Source organism: Meleagris gallopavo, chromosome 1, assembly GCF_905368555.1.
Source record: "Meleagris gallopavo chromosome 1, MGAL_WU_HG_1.1, whole genome shotgun sequence".
NCBI classification, from domain to species: domain Eukaryota; kingdom Metazoa; phylum Chordata; class Aves; order Galliformes; family Phasianidae; genus Meleagris; species Meleagris gallopavo.
The window spans coordinates 54,620,514-54,645,727 of NC_139404.1; the positions used below are offsets into that span (position 1 = coordinate 54,620,514).

The 25,214-nt window shown below is 34.4% G+C and overlaps 1 protein-coding gene across 1 annotated transcript in view; it reads left to right on the forward strand.

The window, feature by feature from the left end:
- Positions 1–8,018: 8,018 nt before the first annotated feature.
- Positions 8,019–25,214, forward strand: part of IGF1 (insulin like growth factor 1) — a 46,603-nt gene continuing 29,407 nt past the window's right edge. The window contains 2 exon segments of the mRNA NM_001303149.1: positions 8,019–8,225; positions 12,502–12,658. Of these exon segments, the coding sequence (NP_001290078.1) occupies positions 8,163–8,225; positions 12,502–12,658 (220 nt within the window). The 5' untranslated portion in view covers positions 8,019–8,162.

The following is a 25,214-nucleotide window of genomic DNA, read 5'->3' on the forward strand; positions in this document are numbered from 1 at the left end:
GTTATCTTACTAAATTTATACTTTTATCATATAGTCATCAGATAAAGAATAGTAATTCCAGGGAAAAAAAAAGAGTTGCAAATTAGGTCCTTGACAAGAGCACTTGTGGATAGTGTAAAGGGAAAAATAAGAAAATGAGTAAAAGGAAGCATCTGTTGGGGCTTCGTCCAGCTATGCTTAACACTTTTGGAAGATGACAGAGACATAATATGTGCAGAGCTACACAGTAACTTGTCGTTTCCTATAAATATAGAGAGGTGTTGCTCCGGCCACCATAGTGTTTTCCAAAAAATACATAGCCTAGCTTGCTCTGTTTTCCGTCTATAATCCTTAAAGTACATTGCAAAGTATTTCAGAACTCTTCTTCATATTTTACAGATAGGAAAATATGGAAGTGATTGCAGTAATGGCTCAAGTGGCTGAGAGTAGTACTGTAACACTGGGGTAAAAAATGATAATATAAGCAGCACAGTTCAGCACAGATATATTTAAGATCTATTAGAAATGAAAGACACATTTTCATTTGTTTCAATGCATTCAAATGCAGGATGCATCAAAATCTGAAACCACAGTTTTGTAAAAAGTCTTAATGGCCTAAGCTACCATCACTTTTTGGAAAATATATGCTATTAAAAAAAAAAAAAAAGCTGGTGAAAGTAAAAGGTGAAGAATACATCACACTTAGTAAAGGTTATCGTTCAGAACATAGAATCCATGGGTGGGCGAATTAAGGTAGATTTGTGCCTACTATTCTTCTAAATAATACTTCTTAGGACAACAGTTGCAGAAATAGTTGCTATATCCTAGGGATATATAGATGGAGGCTGGATCTTAAATGACATTTGTTATCTTTTTATTACAGTGAACCACACATCAATAAGAATCAATGTAGCTTTTATTTGTGTAAATTTTGTTATTTTGTGGGTTTCCTCTGTATAGTCATTAGAATTCTGGAGATTTTACTAGCTCAATAGCTAAATATATGATTTGGTAATTTCTTAACGAAATCACTGTTGATCAAAATCTCAAAGTTACAGTTAACTGAGGTTTTTATGAACTTCTGTTAATTTTTCATAGGCTCTTGATAAAATTAAACCCGAGCTACTCATAGTAGCTAATAGGTCAAATTAGAGGCAACGTATCAGTATCTTCTGTTTGAAGAAAGAAATCTAATGAAAAATGTCCGTAAGGGGGGCTCAGTCTTTGAAGATGCAGAACATACTGGCTTCATTCCAAGAAACAATGCATAAATGTTATGAGATAAGCCACTTAGGTGTAGTAAATCGTGAGAGTGAAGAGAACTGAACCCAGAAGAAAGAGTCCTAAGCCATGTTGTAGAAGCTGCAATTAGTAGTAAATAAGCTAAAAATAGAGCATGTGGCTGTTTCTTTTTCCTTAAAGACATCTTATTTAATCTCTAAGGATGTTTGCTTTACAAGAAAGTTTTGGAGAAGGGATAAGTATTCTTTATTGTTAGTCATGCAAGAGTTCTTCAGGTCAATGTGAAATAGATATTTTTGACATATTTTCATACTGTCTGATTTGCATGGAAATATGCAACCGATCTATGACAGAATGCACAACATTCAGTTTGTTCTCTTTTACAGTCCTTTCTAAAGCAGCAAAAATAGAAAAACAAATCATATGCATGGGCATTAGGATTCACATGCATAATATATGGAAAAGGAAAAACACTATAAACTACATACAGAATTCCAAAAGTAATGCCTCCTATTTATTTTCATAGAAACTACAACAAAGAGAACAATAATTTGATAGAGAAAATTCTCCACTGGAAAACACTATTTTTGAATGTAGACACAACCATTGGCTGTGCGCTTTTGCCAGCGATGAAAAAGAGCCTGTGTATCATGCTCACAAACATCTGCACTAGCAGAAATGACTGACAGTCACCACTGTTGAAATGTACAACCCCCGCCTCCCTGTGCTCACTTTCTCTGTTTGGTGCCTCTCTGCTGCCATCTGTCACAGGGCAGCAAAATACAATTTTGGCGGGAAAGTTCAGCCTCTATTGCCATGCCACCAGCATCCAGCTTCTCAAGTTGTGGGCTAACAAAAGAGGAGGCATTACTTTCAGAACAGTCTTCATATACCTGGTAGATTAGATTGTACAAAAATATATGATCAACAGATGCATCCTTGAGATCATTCAGGAAAAACAAATATCTCCACAATTCATCTACTTGTGGAAGTAAAAGTTTAGGAAATGAGAGAAATACCTAAGGCCATACATGTATCTCTGGGAGACACAGACATTTAAGTGGCAGAGCAAATCAAACATACATATTTCCCAGGCTATTGCAATTCCCATTTGTTTTGCCTTCTTTCCCTGTATGCAGGCATTGCACTTATGCAGTCATATTTTTCAATTTTCCTTCTTTGTTAATTCTGACTTTTTGTTTCATTTAGAAATAAGAAAAAAAAGCAATTTCTTGGAGCAAAGATGATCTATTCAGATGATCTTAACATTGGGAAAGGGAGAACAAGACTACAGACGGCTGAAACCGGGGATTTCCAGTTTAATGGAAAATTCTGGTATTCTGATTATTCAGAATCAGAATAAACTATTTCAAAATTTCCCACAAAATAGAAATTGAAAAAATACACTAAAAACTACGCTTTCAAAAAATGTTGAAACACATTTTTGTTTGGACATTTTAGTTTTGTTAATTTTACACTACTTTTCATATTTTATAGATTTTATTTTGCCAGAAATAACTACACATTATCTGATGTCACTTAATTAAGTAAGTAATTTCCATAATAGATGTTATTGTGGTGGGTTTTTTTGTTTGTTTTTTAAATCTTCTTAAGTATTTAAATTGCGAAAACAGTATATATAAAAGTTGATGTATATTTCATTTGGATAGGAAAGTAAGATCAATATTTGGCTTTGTACTACTTTTAGCAGAAACTTTCTAAATTTCAGTGGAAAAGAATATAATATAAGGATATTCAAAATGTAGACACTCTAATTTCTGTGATAAACTAAATTTATAGAATTACTCAGTACATTCATTTCACGAACCCATGGGTTAATTTTGACTGTTATTAATACCAGTTTTTTCTATCACTTCTACCCAGAAAAGAAACTCTGAACTGAGGTCCTCACACACCCATCCTCTTGAAACATGTTTTTCCTGATCTGTGAACATAAAAGGTTTCATTTTCCTTGATTCTCATTTAATTGGGAAACTTGCACTTTCCCTGTTTTGCCCTAAAGAGAAACTGCTTTTCATGGCACTGCTCTTCTCCTTTGTCTTTCTTCAATACTACCATTGTAATGACAGCTCAAATGTAACATCATTATTCTCCCCATCAAATTTGTACCTTGTTTTTCATGTAGTGATGATAATACTTAGGTCACCATGGGAAAAAGTGGGGTAGCTCATTTTTTTGTTAGTCCAGTTTTTAAAAAGACAGTTGGCTAGCTCAAATGAATTACTAAAATTATTTCTTTCTTGATTTCCTAATTTCTTTTAACTTGATTAAAGGATTTTTCTACCTGACTTCTAATTTCAATGCAACATTTCTTATTCACACAATATTTACCTTCACCTATTTCTCCAAAGCTGTTTCCTAGGAAAGAAAGCTAAACTTCTGCAATAGCAAACATGTAAATAATTCATTTGAGACTGTAAGAGCTAAGCAGTTATTTCTGTCTTTCAGGAAATAATGCTACACAGTAAATAACATTTTGTCTTATCCAAAAGCAAGCAAGATGATTAATGAAGTACATAAAAAGAATGCTCCAAACCAAAAGACCTTGAGTTGGATGCTAATAAGAAAATAAGGAAAATATACATTCAGATTATGCTAGAATGAAAATGTTGATTCTCCACTTTAAAACCTTTTCAGAAAAGGATCACAAAAATAGTAAGTGACAGAAGATATAGTATCTCTGTTTATGAAGAAGCCAAAGGTAATACTCAGGTCAAAGTCTGCATTTACAAGAATCCTAGATCAGCATGCCAAACTAAGGCCTTATGGTGGGGTTCAGTTACCTAAACACTGTTGCTGAAGGCCATTTGAGATGCCCTAAGCTATCCAAGAAATCTATCTAGGGTCAGCAGATATGACACAGAGGCCAAGAGGAATTACATATCTTTCAGTAGTGGAAGCTGGAAGACATGCAGGATATCCTACAGCTCTAAAAATGACACTGGATGCCCAGATTTAGGCAAACAAATACTGCCTTTAATGCCTAGCTTTATAATTGCCTCCTCAAAAAATGAAAAGAAGGAGAGGAGAGGAGAGGAGAGGAGAGGAGAGGAGAGGAGAGGAGAGGAGAGGAGAGGAGAGGAGAGGAGAGGAGAGGAGAGGAGAGGAGAGGAGAGGAGAGGAGAGGAGAGGGAGGTGAAGGGAAGGGAAGGGAAGGGAAGGGAAGGGAAGGGAAGGGAAGGGAAGGGAAGGGAAGGGAAGGGAAGGGAAGGGAAGGGAAGGGAAGGGAAGGGAAGGGAAGGGAAGGGAAGGGAAGGGAAGGGAAGGGAAGGGAAGGGAAGGGAAGGGAAGGGAAGGGAAGGGAAGGGAAGGGAAGGGAAGGGAAGGGAAGGGAAGGGAAGGGAAGGGAAGGGAAGGAGAAGGAAGGTGAAGGGAAGGGAAAGGGAAGGGAAGGGAAGGGAAGGGAAGGGAAGGGAAGGGAAGGGAAGGGAAGGGAAGGGAAGGGAAGGGAAGGGAAGGGAAGGGAAGGGAAGGGAAGGGAAGGGAAGGGAAGGGAAGGGAAGGGAAGGGAAGGGAAGGGAAGGGAAGGGAAGGGAAGGGAAGGGAAGGGAAGGGAAGGGAGAAAAATATAATACAATTTCCATTAGCGCAACAAAATGAATTCAGTAACCAGTCAATACAATCAGTAGGCTAAATAGGCTAAGGTGGCCTACTGAAGGGCTGAGGGAAGACTGATAAGACAGTGTTCTTCTAAAGGTTCTTCTGCCTTTTGGGGGAACAGGGAACGTATTACCACAACATTCAGTACCATTCAATCAGCTTGTATCTCACTGCATTTGTATATGTTCTGTGCAAAATTGCTGTTTTTAAGACAATGGTATCTATTCTACCGATTCTACCTTGATTCCAGAATTATTATGATCCTAATATAAGAAAAGAAACAGCAGTTCCATATAATAAGTATCTCGATATAAGTAACAGTGAACCAGTACAGGAGAAGGCAAGAGAACAGTATACACTTTGTCTTTCAGGCATTGTGGCAATGTCCCTACCTTTTAAAGAATAATTTTAAAAGGAATAATGTATTAATTAGGAGAACATATTAATTATAGCATTGCTAGTTTTTTGTTTTGTTTTGTTTTGTTGTTTTTTTTTTATAAAACAGATCTCACTGGGAAGCTAATAAATGAGCGTTGCATCATTAATGATACAGTATGAGTATTAAAGTGCAAAATATGAGACTCAGACTATATGAACTCCTAAATTTCTGATTCTCTCACACATGGCATATATCTTTATAGATGTTACATTGCTCCATGTTACTGTTAAGAAGCCAAAGATATTCAGGCTATTGTCTTCTGATTTAGAGTAATTCTGCTTAGTCCAATTGATTTTTTTTTCTGAGTATTTTTATGACTACCATACATTACGGAGTTTACAGGTGCATTTTATTCAAAGGTGTATATATAACTGCAACTAGTCGTTAAGAAGTAAATCATACAGTAATTTATTCTAAATGGTTTATTACCTAAAAGGTTTTTAACAGGAATAAATGAAAAAGTCTCTAGTAATTAGCAGACTGCTATACTGAGTAAAATAAATGATCAGAAGAGAAGCTGTATTTTAGGAGAGTAGTGATCCCCAGACAAATATGTCCTAAGGAATGTTTTATTTCCTAGGAAAAAAAATATGGAATGGATTGTAAGAAAAGTATCGCACTGTTTAACAGTAAGTCTAAAAAATTATTACAAAAAATCTGTCTTTGTTTTCTTGTCCTTTCACAAAATCACTTGAAAGTGACAAATAGATAGAAATGGAGTGCTTCCAAAAGTTAAATTGTACAGCTGGAATGAAGATACAGAGTTCAGAATGGCTCTGTCGAAAGAAGAAGGATCAGTGCTATGGAGAGACACCACAAATGGCTACCATGAAAGACAAAAGTTCCACCTTCTGCTGTGTGTTGCTGTCATGATCAGCGGAGGCCTGGTAAAAAGCCAAGAAAGCCACCATGAGGAGTAAAATGAAGGTTTGAACCTTGGCAGTGGGGATGTGATAAATGTGCTGATTCCTTTTAATATTTAGGAAGATAAAGGAAGAAGTGCATGCACCCACCTACAATACTGCTCTTCTCACATTCTCCTATTAGGCTGGTGAAATAAGTGATATGTGTGCTGCAAGTTGGGGTATCTCTTGGGGTATCCTCAAGGCATATTTAGAATCATGCCACTGCTCAATGAACTCTGAATCACAGAGGAAATAATAAAATATGCCAGGATTACAAAATACCGTGCCTTCAGTATAAATGCGTATTGGTACACTTGAGATTGTGGTTGGTATTGCCTCAACTAAACAAAATTACCTGTGATTCTGCCATTATGCAAAATTAGAGGAAGCCCCTTCCAAGGAGTTAGCTTAGCTAACCATAACCAGCTTAACATTACACAGAGCAGACTATTAGCCATTTATAGAGGATACTAATAACCAACTACACCCTTTCTGCCTGGCTAGTATGATATGGTTCAAAGTGAAAACTGAGGACCTGAAACAATATGATCTCAATTATTATTTTTAATAATATAGTACATCTAGCACCTCAACCGCAATGGTTTGTGACATATATTTGTTTGCAGTCTTGATTAATCCTCTACTTTTAAATGCCATCTTCCAAAATCAAAGGCTAACAAGTACAAACTGTATCCATAAAACAGCATCTCAATTTTATTCTCAATAGCTAAGTATTGAAATGCAAGCATACATTATAAATAGAAAAACAGCTGGCTTGGAGCACACTGCAAGCCACTAACACAGTTGAGGGATTTGAATGACATCATAACCCGTGAGAGCATGCTGCTGGCCAGCTGGTGTTATTTATAATATACTCATAATTGAGGAAGAATAAAAAGGCAAAAGTTAGGTATTTCAGAACTAACAAAGTTAAATTCTCTCTTTCCCAGTGTCACTTAAACTATTAAGAGTAATTATAAAAATTGCTACTAAAAAGGGGAAAATCGCCTTACAATTACAAGAGAGCATTTAAGATAAAAGTAAGAGAAGCCTTTCAAACTGGGCTACTTGAGTTACTACATTCATAGTACTGTAAATTCTAGGAAATTGTATGACTTCTGTGTGGTTGCTAAAGGATCACAGAGCTGTTTTGTCCTATTTACAAGCAGTGCTCAACAACTCTTTTACTTTTAGCAAATGACAAACTGCTATTTTAGGGTTAATAGCACAGAGAGTCAGTGGTTTTAATTGTTAGTCAGCATGTAGGCGTGCCAAGTTTAATAACATAAAGATGCACTTAAAACAAAGTAAACCGTCTGCCCATCTCTCTAGGTTAAAATAAATGAAATAAATAAAATACTTGTGTCTCTGCATGAATGAAATGTGCACAGATGTACACAGGAATATAAAGGTATACAGACGATGCCTTTACCTATGGAGGTTTTTGTCTATTTGAAAAGCAGACACATACACACAAAAATGCAAATGTACACATAGCCACCCGAAAGTTAACCAAAATACCTTCTCTTATTTTCCGTGGCAGCATAAGCTTTTTTGTCTGCTAACCCCTCAGTCACTAATTCACATTCTTTTAAAGGGGAAAAAATATGCTTCTGTGCTCTAGTTTTAAAATGCAAAGGTATGATGTTATTTGTCACCATGCCCAAAAAAGTCCTTACTCGGTAACTTTGCCAGAAGAGGGAGAGAGAGAGAAGGCAAATGCTCCCCCAGCTGTTTCCTGTCTACAGTGTCTGTGTAATGTAGATAAATGTGAGGATTTTCTCTAAATCCCTCTTCTGTTTGCTAAATCTCACTGTCACTGCTAAAATCAGAGCAGATAGAGCCTGCGCAATGGAATAAAGTCCTCAATATTGAAATGTGACATTGCTCTCAACATCTCACATCTCTCTGGATTTCTTTTTTCTCATCATTACTGCTAACAAATTCATTTCCAGACTTTGCACTTTTAAGAAGCAATGGAAAAAATCAACAGTCTTTCAACACAATTAGTTAAGTGCTGCTTTTGTGATTTCTTGAAGGTAAATCTTTATTACTATTTCAAATAATTTTTTAGTTTTATTTTACTGTGTGTTGTCTGCTTCTGCTTTGAAGAGTATGTGCACTTTTCAATAGCATTATTTTAGTATTGAGAATTATTTCTAAATTGCTGAACATGCAATTTTATGTGATCTGGAAAATGGTTGTATGTAATAGTTGCAATTACATAGATAAGTATAAGGGTAAACTATTGCAGATACATGTCTTAAATATCACTTCTGTTCAGAGAACTTCACAATATTTCAGTTATGTCATTATTAAATAGTCCAACTACATCATTGTCTATATTGTTAATTAATGCTTCTGTACAAGAACTTTTAGCTGTTTTCTGCAGGTGCAGATTTTTATAGGAAAATGAACATTGTACACATGTTAAGTTTCTGTAGTTTTGTTAAACACAGAGATAAAATCTTCATGCTTTCACACAGAAACTTTTAAGGGATGTTGTCACTGCAGCAATTTTCTGGCAGCACTGTTGCATTTGCTTGTTTTTTTGCTTTCGTATGTTAAAAGTAAATGTGAAGTTCTGTTTGTTTTTTACATTAGAACCCAGCTGCAACTCTTGCTGACCTTGCATATTTGTATAGCTCAAGCAATTGTATATAAAGAAAATGGAAATTCTCCTACATGTTCTTCTCCAAGTTTTTTTTCTTGTAGGGAGGGCTGATTCATGAAAGTTTGCATATGAAGTTTCATGTTATGGCTCTAGAATTTCTAGTCATTAATATAAGCTGTCATTAGGTAAATTTGGCTTCAGTATGTGCATTGACCTCTGTTTCTGTCAATTGGCTCTTGTTCAACTTTCCATTATCAACAAATTTATATTCTTCAAGAACTTATTCTCTTTACTGGATTGAAGGCACACTTATGCAGTTGACAGAATTCTCTTGTTTTAATTGTTTAGGGCCTAATTATTTTTTTTTAGAGGGACTTACTCCCTTCCTTAATGTGATTCAGAAGAACAAGTATGTAAATTCAATGGATGAAACCATTCTCTTAATGTACAAATGGGCATCCTTTCCAGTCTACTTGAAAGGTGAAGATGTATTTTTTTTAAGTGTTGAGCAAAGCATTAAGAGACATAAAAGTAATGTGCTAGTTCTTCAGCTGATGCATCCTGCCAGGCTTCCTTGGAATCAATGGAGCATATTGATTTAGGTTAAGATGTAGCCCTGATTTTTTTAAAACAAAATTAGCAGTATTTAAACCTTGATCCATCCTGAAGTACATATGTTTAATATATAATAAATGCTAGGAAATACTGTTATTAAATGCTAATTGTAAACTTTTACTATGACTTGGTAATTAGATCCAAAAACTATGTAGCAAAATGAATATAACTTTTTTTTCCTATAGCATATACTATCCATAAGAATTTTTTCTCACATCAAGATATTTATAATTATTATGAATGTCATTATGTTATTAAAATGACGAAGCATGTGAAGAACTCCTATGCACAAACTGTGCCAACTGATAACTTGTTAGAAGAAGTGGATTTATATAGAAGATTTAAGATGTAAAAGAGATGTAGAGTGTTCATATATGACATTCTTCTGTGGTGCCATTCTTCTGGACTATTAAAAGAGGAATGCAGCAAAAGCTGGTTATTTTACTGAAAAAAAAAAAGAAAAAGAGGAAATTCCAGCTGTGAAAATATGGTCAGTCATTCTATGCAACCAAAAGAAGTGTTTAACCAGGCTCATCCTGAACCTGTATTCAATTTCCAAATGTAATTAGATGCTTCAATAAACCCCACCCACATGCCAATGCATTTTCTTTTAAAGTCTCAACTTTCTAGTGAAACTGGGGACATTGTAAGAACTCTGACTGTTTGCAAAGGACCTGAAGCAATATTGGATTATAACTTTGTATTTTCTTAAGACTATTCTCCTTAGAAATAATGGGAACTGTGATTTAACTATGAACATATTGAATCAACTAATGTTGTATTTAATTAAATTGATGAAGTATAGTTAAAGTCTTAAGCTAGTTTTGGAATTAGTTTTGACACAACAGCATTTAATTAAAAAAGTAATTGAGTCCCAGAAACATGCTGATCTTTTCCCTCTCCCAAAGTTTTTACTTGTTTGCAAGTACTTGACTGCTTTTAAATTTGGAGATAAAGTGTAGAAATTCTCTGTGGTTTATACTGTGCAGCCTTTTTGGCCTCCAGTAAAGGAAAAACAGTAGATAATCTGTTTTGTTGTAGTCTAGAGCTGATATTTATCTTAAAATGTAACCCAGCTGAAAAGTCTTGAAAAATACAAAATTGTTAAATGTCTAAGATTTATATTTATTTCTGGACCAAATATTACACAAGAACAAACTGTTAAATACATAACGTTCTTGTATTTACAATGTCTTTCTGCCTTCTCAGCCTGTGTGCTAGACAGCTTTCTGCTTTACCTCTTCAGAACTAGGAACCATCTTAAACCACAGGTGCATAACATCAATCTTTAAAATTAAAAAATATGGCAAGGGAAAAAAGAAGTTCATGTTTTTAAGATATGGAATAATTACAGGAAAGAATGCCATGTGTTATCATTCATTTATAATTGACCTTCCTCCATCTGCCACTGAAGTCAGCAGATGTCCATGCATTAAAACTTGGTTTTTCCATGGCAAAGTTGGCTAAAGACTGTTGTGAATGGGAAAATAATTATTCTTTCTTTTCATGAGATAACCTGGGATTTAGATTTGCTTGTTATTTTCGCAGTGGAAATATTATCAGGAAAAACAGAGGGGTACGTTCTGACTTATTTATAGACTTTTTTCTTACTCAGCTTTGACTTAAGCTGAAATAGGGGACTCATCCAGCAAGATGCTAAGATCTCTTGCCAAGAAGAAAAGAATACTTACAAATTATTGACTTAAATGAGAGAAGGCTCAATATCCCACTGGATCAGCTCTCGTATGACCAGACAATAGAGAGTTTCGTCAGTTTTTCAGAAAAATAGTGAAAAAATAAGAGGAACAAATCCCTAAAAGAAATTTCAGGAAATACTACTTTTTTACTCCAATTGCTAATGTAAGGAAGTTTTAAGCCAAGGTTAACTGTACATAAAAGAAAGATTCATAACCTCTTACCTGACTGCAATGCTAAAATTAATCTTGCAATAGAATGAAATTAAATGCAGATTTACACCCTTTGAAGATAGCATTTTTGTCAAATGATCTAAATCAGGTCAGAAAATGCATTAAGGACATTCTTCACTGTTCTGATACTAAATAGAAATAGATTTTCCTAGGACTCAAAAAAATGCTATGTTGAGTAAGATCTTCTGTTGATATTAAGTGACTCTAAAGGAAGTAGACAAAATGCAATTGTGCAAATTTACACCCACTGAGGATCAACCATACTTCAACCTTCAGTCTGGGAAAAAAAGACTTCGCATCCAAGTGTGAGGAAACATTCATCACCTGTATTTATACCTCATAGCCAAACCTGAACTAAGTAGATAGAGGAAGCATACCGGCTTCTGTATTTGTATCAAATACAAAAAAAAAAAAAATTCCTTCACGATTTCTCTTCTTAATTTTTGAATGTTTCCAAATGTTAACCTGCTTGTAACAGAAGACTGGAAGAATCATGGAATGTAGTCCCCTATTATAGAAGGTCCCATAGAATTTCTTCAGTAACTTCAGCAAGTTCTATCTTAAAACACTTTTTTTATTTTATCTTAATGTTTTCATTTGTAAAGTGTCTGGACAACCACAGAGTTCTAATAATTTATTTTTTTCCTCTTGGCCAAAATTTCCTTTCATCTAGTTAACAGCCGTTTATTCTTATGACAGCACTGTTGTTTTTAAGTTTATACAGCTCTTATATACCATTTCCACATGACCCAGTGCATTGACAGACAGCTGTTATTTTCCCTATTAGCCTACCTGGCCACAAACAAAACAGCATAAGGCTGTCCAATCTTCCATACCCTAACTATTCCAGGCTTCCTGAGTTTCTTCATCTTTCTGTAGTACTGTTCCATATCTTTCTCTAACAAGAGCAACTATTAATCATAATTCCTGCAAGGCTTTCTAACTACATGTGAGTGTGAACCAAGAATACTTGCTAGATTAAGTCATCAGTTTACCAAATGTGAAGTCTAGAATATGTAGATTGCAGCCTATTCTGATGCTGCATATATTGTCTAACAAATTACAGTACATATGCGCTATCAGTTTACACAGGTGCAGGATTCTTTTTTTTTAAGACTCTGTTGGGAAACTGACACAGTACTTTTCCTTCCTTGGCAGGTGAAGATGCACACTGTGTCCTACATTCATTTCTTCTACCTTGCCCTGTGTTTGCTTACCTTAACCAGTTCTGCTGCTGCTGGCCCAGAAACACTGTGTGGTGCTGAGCTGGTTGATGCTCTTCAGTTCGTATGTGGAGACAGAGGCTTCTACTTCAGTAAGTCAACCCTTACATTCAACTGCTAAGTTTTTCCGTGTCATCCATTAGAGTTTGCAACTGCTTTAAGCAAGCATAGGAATTATCCAACCAGGCTGCCAGGTACCACTAGTATCCTTGATCTCAGAGATGCCCAAGCCTTCAGTTAAGAATAGATATGTTCCTATATTCAGTTCTCTGAGATTTGATGAATTTTACTTTTCAGGCATATTATTGTTTTTAACTACTTACCAGCTGCTGCTATCACACCTGCTATGTTATTACTTTTACTGACCTGTCACTAAAAATAAGAGAATGAAAGGACACACTGGACCCAAGATATTCACAGGGCAGAACTGCATGTATCTATTATGTCAGACTATTCATAAACAGTTTAAGTACACATTGTATCATATTAAAAACACACAAATCTTCAACATCTGGTTGGAAAAAAAGGAAAAGCTGGAAGGCAGCAATCAGAAAGGTGCTGCATCCAAGTATCCACATGCTTCATAAGTTAAGTACAGGTGAAGGAAAATGCTTTCATGGTGAGATAATAAAGAATATTTCCAGTACAGATAATAGATAAAATTAAGTGTGTAACAGAGTGGATATATTAGTATTCAAGTAACTTTTTGGAGCAAAATCTATACTTGGAAAATAAACATCACAATACCTTTCTTTTGCTGTGCTTTAGTTTGTGCAAAGCTCTTAGTACCTCCTTAAAAGTGCCATCAAGATCAAGAATACACGACATGTAAATAATAGAAGTCTACTTCCAATTTTCAGCTCTTGCTACTCAAATGCCATAAGGTTAAGGAAACTTTTAGCAAGGGGTGTGTTCATTCTGAACTCATTCATGAATATATATAAATTCAAAACAGACATGAAGTTGTGCTTGTAGAGCCTCTGAAATTAGTGCTTACTTCTAACAAAATAATTTCTCAAACTATTCTTATCTGAAGTTACCTGTCTTTCAGGGCCTCAGTTCCCTTTCCAAACAAGGATATAACTAACAGAAGGAAATATGCAGTGGTTAGGCTGTAAAGACAAGAATCTAACTGAAGGTTGTTTTTATTTTCCAACATATTTTTAATATTCTTTGCAAAGTCTACAATTTTTTTAGAAACTTTTTCAATCCTTGTTTTATCCCAATAATTCTTGCCTTCCAAGATTTCACTTTCGTTTTTCTGATCAGTTTCTCCCTATACCATTCCTATTCATTTCTACTCATGGATTTATTGATTTCAAAATTTATCTCCTTGCTTGGAATAAAAATAGAACTGGGGAAATCCAGACTCTTGGACCTTGACTTGACAGAAAATCTGGACTTCCTCTACATACAAATTGCTGACATTTTCATTTTCTCCTTCAGATATTCATTAAAGTTTACCCTTTGAATCTGAAAGCCTTAGCTTCATATACACACAGTAATTCATTAAAGCACTCAGAAAGAAATTTTCATTTTTCTACCAGTTCTTTATTCGTTCACCTAGACACCGCAATCTATTACAATCATCAGCAGACAAGTTACTCTTAATGGACTATTTGAGTAGCATACATATGCTTTCTCTTTGTGATTTGAAGGAATTCAAAGGATGATTTTCTTATTCTCCTCTTTTTTCTACATCAAAAAACAATCAGCAGTTTATTTTATTGTTAGAACAGCATAGCTTTTATTTCTTTTTTTTTTAACTGTGTGTGGATCTTGGGCATTTTTCCAGTCATTTGGCACCCGGCAAAATGCTGCTTGTTCAGAGAACTATCACACTTGCTTGCTGAAAGAGTGGCTGCTACTGCCAAATAATCAGACAACATTTCTGTGCAATTATTGTGTTGCTCAAGGTAAAAATATATGTCAAATGCTAACTATCAGCAAAAAAAGAAAAAAAAAATTGCTTTCAATCTCAGTTGTTTTAAAATTACACAATCTGTTTCAAATCTCTAAAGTCCTTGAGCTAGAAGACCCTTTCTTTAAAATAACAGGATGGGTTTCAGAAGTTTTAAAGGAGTTCATAACCCTTGCAATCTTGAGTTTTGTCTGGCATCAGTAGAGGCTTCCTCTCTAGTTTTCTTTCTTGTGTGCTTACATTCTAAGTTTTCACTTGAAATTAGTATAACTGGTGACACCATTAAGTTCTACTTTATCTTGTGTGAAAGACTATGGAAGATTTTACAAATGAATAGCCAATGTGTTTTAGTAAAGTCTTACACTGTTGTAATTAAGAAATCACAACAAGAAATTTATAAAGTTAATACCTGGCCCTTGGGTGCCAACTAATGTGTATCCCATGCCTGACTCTACTACTGATTCATGAGGAAGCCATTTAATCTGTTTTAGTGTTCTTCCTCTTACTTATTAAAGTATAATAAAAAATATAGTGAGTTCTTTGGTAAAACAGCTTCAGAACCTCATATCAACTGTACTTCATATCAACTTTAATATGCAACATATTACTGTAAGTTTAAATGTTGCTCAATCTAACAGTACGTTTAAGAAGACTACATCATTTGCAGAAGTAAAAATGCAGTGAACTTTTTTTCTTTTACAGTGGACATCAATTTAAACTGTATTTTAAGCCCTCTATTCTCATCTTCTTGTTCCTTTACATAACATATAATCAATGATTATGTTTGACTTTAAATTGCTCACAAAATAGCTCTGAGGGAAGGTGGGAAGGTTTTCTTCACTAGAGACTTGAAATGTACTTTTTAGCTGAGGTGGATCTCCTGGTTCAGATTCAAGGTCAAAGCTTCTGACTATTCCTTGGAAATTGTGGGTAGAAATGAAGATAGAATTAATTGTGATACTATATGTTGAAAGACTACTCCACAACCATATAATGACATCTACTGCTAGGACTGGAATAAAGTTTTTTTCTTTGTATACTCTGCTCATGAAAACTAACTTCCTAGTTGTAAAATCAAATTCATTACAGCTTCTGAAGAGATGATTGAACTGCTTACCACACACGGAGACAAGTACTGACTTCAAGAGGAAGTCAAAAGATGTTTCTAAAAGTCATGTTTTTTAAAAGGTGGATTAGCAAGGAGTATTTTTTTTAAGTTATTTTGGGGAGAACACTGCACAAATTCTGAAGTAGAGTATCTGTTTTTTCCCTCAGTCACCCCAGCCAGAACTGTTTCTTGAGCAGATTCTTCCCTATTATGATTCACTAGTGAAGTTTGTTGCCATCTTGTGTCTAGCAATGTCTTTCTAGTTGAACTTCTGGAACTTCTGTTGAAGTTCCCATGCACCACACTATACTAGGAGAAGTCAACAAACAGGGAGCCTGGCCACAGCTTGCTATTCCTTGGAGCTGAACCACCGAAAGAAAACAAATAGCTAGATACAACCTAGATATAATTTTCAATTAACATTTCTCAGTTCTCAAAAGCTCTGTGTTTAATAGTCATGAAGCAAAATGGGATGCCCATTGTGTTTATTTGAACATTAGTGCCTAGAAAGGTCTACTGTGCCATTACAAAACAATGCTGAAGTTAAATACGTAGGAAAAACTGAAAGTACTGAAAGAATTAGGGGAAATGTACAGAAAACATAACCCAGGAGGGGGAAAATTCTGTTTGAAATAGTTCAGTCTTATCACAAGCATTTACTTCTTACAATAGTTAAAAAAATAAAACAAAATATTCTTTTTTTTTCATTTTAGTTGAATTTGATTGAATTTGATGGACAAACATTCATTCTAGCTCATGTTGTCTTCTAAGCAATAAAACGAAAAACAAAACCACAAAAAAACCAGCAAGTGCACTTTGCTCTAAGAAGAAAATACTATATTCTCTTTTCATCTAGTTTCTTCTCTTTTGAAAATATGCATTTTCCTTTCCCATTACATGGATAGTAGTTTGGCTAACAGTATATGCAAATGCCAATAAAGAAGTAGCTTGCTTATTTCTTTGGATACTTTCGATCGTTCCAACCTCTAAAGCCCAATTTCAATGACAGCAGTAATTTGGAGCTGAAGCACAGAGTATCAACTTCAAGAATAAAAATCAGTCTCCTGAATCTACTAAAGCATCATTTGCACAGAAAAGGAGTAACTGAATTTAGAAATCTGACAGCACATAGTTTGTCTCATATTCTTCAGAGAATGGAGAATGACCTAGCACAGGCTTCTATATTACAAGTGTGAATCTTTAACTACTCCATATCTGTAGGAACAGTGAGTCACTAGCTCCTCTGTGTGTCCCTGATTGAAAGAAACTGAGATGTTACCAGAACAGGAATGAAGTGCTGAAAAGTTGTGGTGGACATAGAGCTCACAGTGTCAGTGACGACTAATGCAAAAAAATATTAGTTGTCTTGGCTATGACCACTCAGCAAGATCTGAGAGTGTTTTTAATTTAAGTTCCTTGGTTTGGCTGCATGCCCCATCCATGTCCACATCCTGCATCCACGGAATATTTCAGTCTATTCCTCCCTCTTTATCCTTGGGTTCCTTACATCTTACAAGGGAGTTGTAGTGTGGAAAGGGGCTAAGGTGCAATTCAGCCAAGCCCAGAGTGTCAGTGCTCAGGGAACCAGAACTGTAGATGCAGTTACTGACACACCTTTGTAAAACAAAAGACAAAGCTGGGGCTTCCAGAGTGGTATCACTGTACAATCAAATAACTGATTGATGTTTGGAGTATGTTATGTTGCCCAGTGTAAAAATCATTGTGTAAGTTCTCTGAAAATAAGCCTGTCTTTAAGATAATTTTGTTCTTATTTAGCTTGTTAAGAATGACTAGAAGGTGCTCAAAAAGGCTAGCCTTAGTTTATTGAGGTTAATATTCTTAAGCTACCTCTTTAATAACAGAAATAGAGACTCATCTTTCTCTATGCATAGATGAGAGAACGAGTCTGGGAGGATTTAGCTTTTAGCATAGACTAAAGTTACACGTAGGTAAAAATCTCCTTTACAACTAGTTGTTCTTCTCTCCTCAAGAATTCCATTACCTTTCAGTCTTTTCACCATGAGAGACTGCAGTAGTAATTATAATTTTGAGTAGAGCGGAAGCAAGCCATTGATCAAAAATTCATGCAGAAACATCTCTGAGATAAGTCCTGGTTAGTAGAGCCAAATAAGTATAGTTTCTTCAGAAGTTCGATTTACATATGTCCTTATTAGGTGTTAGATATGGGAGATGCTAGTGCATTTTATGTTTGCCTTTACCTATGCACTAGACAAAGTTTCAAATTTGGTCTCAAATCACAGAAAGATGTTATTTGAAATTTGATTCCTCAACTGCAGTTAGCTATATGTATATTTAATACAATGTTTAGTCTCATGTTGGATAAAATCACTCAAAGAAGCACTTGGCAACACCAGCATTTATTCTTGGCATAGATGCCACTCTTACTTTTCCAGTGAATCTTAAATACCAAGAAAAAAACCTTCACTGACTTCAGTTCTGGCATATATTTTATGCCAAAACTTTGCATGTGGACATCTCCATTTGTCTGGTATTAATAATGAATTTTCAATATTTGATCAAAAGCAGGAACTGTTGCAAAGCAAATTATTCACTTTACCAGAAACACAGCCTCTTAATTAAAACCTCTTCCATTAACTACTTGAGCATCTAGGGTAATCTATACCAAGTACTCATGCAAAGAAGGAAGTTCATACAGCCATTTCTCTAAAGCTTATTTGGCATTTTAGCTCTTACACGTCTGTTCACAACTCTCTCACACCCACTGAAAATCAAGTAGACTTAAAGCTATTTTCATTTCAGAGCTTTTCTGAAAAAGAATGCCTCTGAAATTATTTATAAAATTATACTCAAATGCAACATATTATAAGATACAAGTTTGACTGATCAAAAATATGACCACAAATGAAAGGGGTACCAACAGTTAATTCATTTTTCATTCTAAAAATTAGTACCAAAAAAGGAGCACACACAACTGAATATCTTACTTTCAATTTATCCCTGTAATAATTGCAGGATCTTCCATGTCAAAAAGAAGAAAAAGCCTTCAATTCATACTTTTTGTGTGTGTGTATGTGTGTGTGGTACTTTTAATCCAAAGTTACTATTCAAGATACAGTACAAGTAGTGCGTTTAATTGTTAAGTGACAAGCACATTTCATGTTTGTAAATGAAGTTCTGAAAACAAAAACTTTAACAGAGATACAGTCTTCGAAGGGGAGCAACCTATGCTGATCAGTGTGTAATTCCAACCAATAAAAAATTTTACATTGTCACTGTATGCAAAAGTTGCCTATTTCAACTGAAGTACTGTACATTGGACGCTGTTTAACCCACAACTTTGAGAATAATAGGATATATTAATTTTCTTCACTAAAATGAGAAATGTGAAATACTATCTTTTCAGAATCTTTAAGTATTAGACAGGTGAGCTTATCTTGCTAAATTTATCTGAACAATTTGTAGTTTAAATTGCTGATTGCCTCTCCTATGCTAATTCCTGGAAAATTATTTTGAAATTCCCTAGAAAATTGTTTTGATTTCCTTAAGCAAGCTTGAATCTGAAGCAGATGCAAGTTTTAGACACTTGTGTATTCTAACTGTATCTAATTCAGTCAAATCTAATGTGTTTTTAGTGCTCTTAAAAGACAGAGTGGAACTTGTTCACTTACCTCATACCAAATCCCTTGTTAGTAAAAACTAGAACAGCTCTGTTTCAAAGAAATAATATCTAGTTATACCTGTTAGGGCTCATCTTTCTCTTTTCTGATTCTTCAGGTAATTTATCTATTTCCCATCTTATTTTTGAAATTCAGCTGTGATCTCATTTTGTCATCTATGAAATGTAACTGCTATAGAGTAAGAGAATGACTGCCAAAGAAGACCCTTTCACTTTCTTATCTGCCCATGTAAGTGTAGGAGTAGAGAAAGCATCCTGTTAAAGCACTATCTGTAGAAAACTGTTGCCTACTCCCAATCCTGAAAGTGTATGTTGTTGTTTTATATATATATATATATATATATATACATATAATTATTTGTTTATAGTGTTGGCACAGTTTCTTGTTGAGCAGAAATTTACACAAGGCTGTGAGTAAGCAGAAAGAAGAATGGGTTGGCTCAGACCATTCTGATTCAGTCCAGCTCTGTGAACAAAGTGGTTTTCTTTCAGAAAATGAATATTCTAACAATACTTCATAACTATTTCTATCTCCAAACTAATACTGTCAGCCACTATTAACAGCAGCTTCTAAGGAAAGTAGATACTGCTGAAAATTGTTTTGACTTCCAAACAGAATGTTCATTAACAGCCATTTATTACTAAGGCAATGGACAAAATATTAAGTTCCACACACAAACTCTTTGCTTCACGCCTTAGTATTTTAAAGAATATTTTTAAATGGTAGAAAAAGCATAATTGTTGTGGGGAAAATGGTAATGAGAAGAAATTGTAATCTGAAAAGACGATCACGTTCCTAACTAGCTCTGATGGTTTTATGGTACTGTATAAAAGGCACCTGAACTACAGAAGAGATATTTCTTTTCAGACTTACATTAAATATACTGAAGTTTTCTTTTAACTCAGAGCCATCAAAATGACTGAATAAAAGCATCTATTATCACAATGAATTTTTAATAGCTTTTTTTTTGGTAACTCTTTATTGATTACTTCAGGTTACATGAAAGCTAATAAGGACAACTATTTTAGGTTAACATAGCAAATTTAAAATGAATACACTTCATACCTTGAAATTACTGTAGTCAAGTAAGATGTAATAATTTATTTCTACAACCCCTGAATTCCTGAATTACTAGTCAACAGGTCTTCCATGAAAAAACTTTCCTACGTATTTCAAGTTTTATGTTTCTTTCCATTAAAGTTTCCAGCCTTTCACAGACATATTTAGTTTGGCAGGAAGAATCTGGTGACTCATAGACTGAAGAGATTTGAGAGCAAGCTACTGAAAATGTATCTAATTTCATCTTGTGTAATTTGGGAGCAAGCTACTGATAGTATGTCTAATTTTCCTAGTTTAATCAGATGTATTATTGGCAAATACATGTCCTGAATAAAAGCCATGTTTATTTCTGAAATATATAGCTAATATTAAACCCAAAAACACCATTCATCCTTTTAGAACGCTTTCCAGAACACTTATGTTTTTTCCAAATTGTTTCTGGCATTATATTCTAAATCAATGGGCACCGAATGAAAACAGATATATTACTAAAATCATTTGCATTATGCCCGTATTTACATTTTCAAATTCAGAAATATAAGTTTTTTTCTTGCTGATTTTTTTTCTCTTCTTTTTAAGGGAGAATAGAGGTGCAGGAAGAATTGGTGATGTTATTCCTATGATTCACATGGAGAATAGATGTATTAGAAGGGCTCTCATATTTATTTATATTGTTGATTCTATTGTTGCTTATGCCTCTTTTCAGACAAATGTCCCTTTTAAATTAAGTTCTTTCTAGACAATCTGTGACAAATGTCTCATTTTCATTTATCCACATACAGACTGAACTTTTCTGAAGGATTAAGATTTAAAAAACCTTGATCCAATACACGAGGAGATTCTTTTTCACATTCACTCCATCTACTCTCAGTTTCTTAAATGAGATATTGTAGTCAGGAGATTATTGAGCTCATTTTACAATCTGTGAAAGGAGTCAGAATCTTTCAGAGCTCTCTGTAAGTTATGGATATGACATAGCACAAACCTTTCCTTCTTCTCTAAATTAAGTAAGGAAGCTATGGCAACTGCATGCTTAAGTTAGTTAAGTTAGTTGAATAAGGGCTCTCCATTAAGTCCTAAATTAAGGTGCACTCATAAGGACCACACAGAGTTTTGTGTCGAGCTTGGGCTGCCCCTTGTCCTTTCTCTGCCTCAAGGTTTCCCGTAATAGATAGGTTTAATACAATCTTCAAAGGACAGGCGTCAGGCTACTCCTTAGGAAGCACTCTGGGTACTCTATAAGAGGTAAATAAGAGTGGTGTTGATAATGAAAATATGGCATTAATACATTTCCTATTAAAAAATAAAACCCTATAAGCAGCATTTTATCTGCAATTATTAGCAATAATTTTATTGCTGCAGTTACCAAGGTCTAATAAAAAAGCATTTTCCTATCTTTATTGGGTAAGTGCCAAAACTATTATCGCTTATGCTCTGGCCATTAACTTTTATTCTGTAGCCTTTATCTTAGCTGTGTGTGTAGAAGTCTGCTAAGAAACATTCAGGTAGGAATTTGTGTTCAATTCAATCCATTATTTACTGTGAAACTCTAAAAGAATAGCTTCTTTTTGTCTCTGTTATTTATCCATATCAAATATTGTTGCTAACTTAGCTGCTGATGATCACTCATGTAGGAACTGGATTTTTCTTACTGTGAGCGATGTTCTGGAAAATGAGTACAACTGCAGCTAACCTAGTAAGAGTAAAGCTTGAAATCTCTCGCTGAAAGACACGCATTTTGCATGTATTTTGAGACTAGATGATCTTAAAGGTCTTTCCAACCTTAATGATACTATGATTTTATTCTATGAAAAATAAGTAATATTCCTTCAAATTTTATTCCCTGCATAATAAGACAAGGTGCACTTATCCATGCAACAAAAAATGAAGCAATTTTTTTACTGCTATTCACAACGATTCATTCCTAGTCCTATGAATGTGTATGGCCCAGCAGTTTTCTAAGACAAAGAGACAATAACAATATTTGAAACCTAGAGTGATATCTAAACATAGAAATCATACCTCATTAAAGAAGCAATTTCTCCATTGAAATGTATGAAGTACCAGGATGGAGGATGACACCAGAATGATGCTCAAGTAAGGTTTGAGATACTCAGTGATAAATCAGACAGTTTGAAGATTTAATTTATAACTACTCATGATGTTTTAAGATCATCTATAAAAGCAAATGCACAACTGAAACAAATAAGAATCCTTCCTGAAGTAGTTAGCCATTCACTGAGTTGAATCAACAGCCCAATGCCCCTCTACCTTCCTCACTTGAGTTTCTCCCTTCACTCAAGATGATACAGAAACTCTATAGGACCACTCCAAAGATAGTTGCATTCTGTGACCTTTAGAGTGATGACTTCACTGGAAACAGATAAAATTTCCAAAGCAGCTAGGAGAGTAAGAATTAGGAGGTCGTTTGGATTTTGACAGACTGTTAATATGAAATAATTTAAAGCAATCAGAGAACCGCATAAAAACGAAACAAACAAAAACCAGAGAAATTATGCATTGTACCATTCCCAGTTAGTTGACTTTGAGGAAAATAGTTGGAAATGAGGGCCGTGCTTGTTTATATAGTGTTTTCTGACTTCACAATTATATATTGATTTCCACATTTAAAAGTCATGCAGGGTGATCTTGTATAAGATACTCACATGATCTTGTATAATATACTCAAACACTTATAAAATTCTGTCTCTATTTAAGGAATTAGATACAGTAGATCACAGAATCACAGAAACATCAATGTTGGAAAAGACTTACAAGATCATCTAGTCCAACCATCCACCTATCACTAATAGTTCTCACTAAACCATATCCCTCAAATAATAAGACAATAATATTATATAATATAGCTATCCCAAGATACAATTATTTCAAAAAGAGTAGAGTAGTCTAACTAATGTGTTCATTCAAAAAATAACAGGAAGATATTTTTGTTTTGCAAAGAATGGAACAAAATTCTGTAACAGCACCTCTAATGGCTTTATGTGAACTACTATAATTTTTGCTACATAAACATATTTTAGTTTTTGAAAGCAGTATGACAACTATTTCCTGTTATCACTAAGAAGATTTACAAAATGAGCAAAAATCATAAGTGGTGATATTCTTATTGTCTGGTGCTCTTTTCAAACATAAATTTGTATTCTAATGTGAAACAGGTGAATCTCAGATCTGTGAAATGACCTAAATTTTTGGAATGAATCAGACATTAAGCCCCTATCAAGAATCAAATAACCAATTGAGTTATCTTTATGAAACAGGTGGGAGGGCGGTGGTTTTAATTTTTGTAAGGATATAATATCAGAAAAGCATGTATCTGCAGTTTCTCATTCCAGAAAAAAAAAGATAAATGTTGTCAAGGAAAAGCTATTATGTAGTATAATAAGGAAGGAAGAAATATATTACCAAAGAGGGGAAAAATAATAAAACAACACTCAAGTGTTTTTTCTAAAATTCTGATGTTCAAGTCCGGATGTTGGTTTGGGGAAGTTGATCCTCAAAATACAAAATTTCCACTGAAATAAATGATAGATGGTCCTAGACAGTTGTTTAGAACCCTTCTAGGCAAATACCTTTGGTTTTAGTCACTTTAGTGATTCTGGAAACAGGAGTCAGGTTCTTTCACTACTTGTCTTAGTTCAGTTATGGAACTTACTGAATGCTGTTGAAAAAGCTACCACTATCAACAGCTCTTTAAAATAAGAGTTGGAATAATGACTTAGCTTCCTCTCTGACGTGAAACATACTAATACGCTTAGTATGAAATCTTCTTATTTCTAGCATAAGTACGTGAGGCATCGGATGAAAGCTAATAATTTCCCAAGTGAGCTAAAAATAATGAAGGCTGAATTTGAATAAGTATTCAAAAGAAGCATTCTGGAATAGACAGTGGTTAATAAGGACTATAAATGCTACCTTTCTACTAACCTTATTTGCAAGATGCCAAGGCCTGAACGTGGATCACAAACATTATTATAGGATGAAGACTGAATGTGAGAGAAGTAATAATTATTGCAGGAAGTTGGAGACAATTCATATTTTATTTTTTGGTTTGTCTTATAAACTGAAAACTTAATTAAAAATCTCTAAAAATTCTTAAGAAGTAATGTTCACATGAGATCTTGTTTTGAAATTCCAAGCACTTATCATTTTCCAATGAAATGAGAGCATCTGAGAGCTAAATTTATCACAGTAATGTTAAATGCACTGTATTATAAGGAGTAAGACAATCCACAGGGTTTATTTTAAGTATTAGTTTGTGTAATCACAATGTAGGAGTGTATGAATTGAATGTATTTTTAAATATGTATGGTCCCTAAAACAGAGGAGCTTAATGAAAAAACTAGTGACTAAAACTGTGGTTCTTTAAAATCAGGAAATGTTAACCTTAATTTTGTCACTTTACGTGGTCACGGGTCAACCAGTTTTGCACTATGTTACAGTTTTTTTAATAAAAATTTTTTTCATGGTTACACAGGGATGCATGCTTCTTTGGAGAAAGAATAAACCAGTCAAATATTTACTTTTTTCTTCATTATCTAATGGGTGGTCTCGTGTCCTCTTGATTTCCAAGATCCACATGCTACAGACAAAAAGAATTAATATTTTTCTCATAAACTCTTCTAGAGTGCTCATCACAGAAGTATTTGTTTGTTATGCTCAGACAAACACATTGAATGATACAACTTCTCAGAAGATTACTTGTTTCTATGAGCATTTATAAGGTTTTTTGACCTACTAACTGTATTCCCAAATGGAGATGGCAGATTCATTTGGTACAGTAATTTTAAAATTTCTACTCATGCTTTGTATAGTCAAAACAGAATACAAATATCTTTGAAATTAATCTAGAGATACAGTTAAGCAGTATTGTTCTTTTTTAC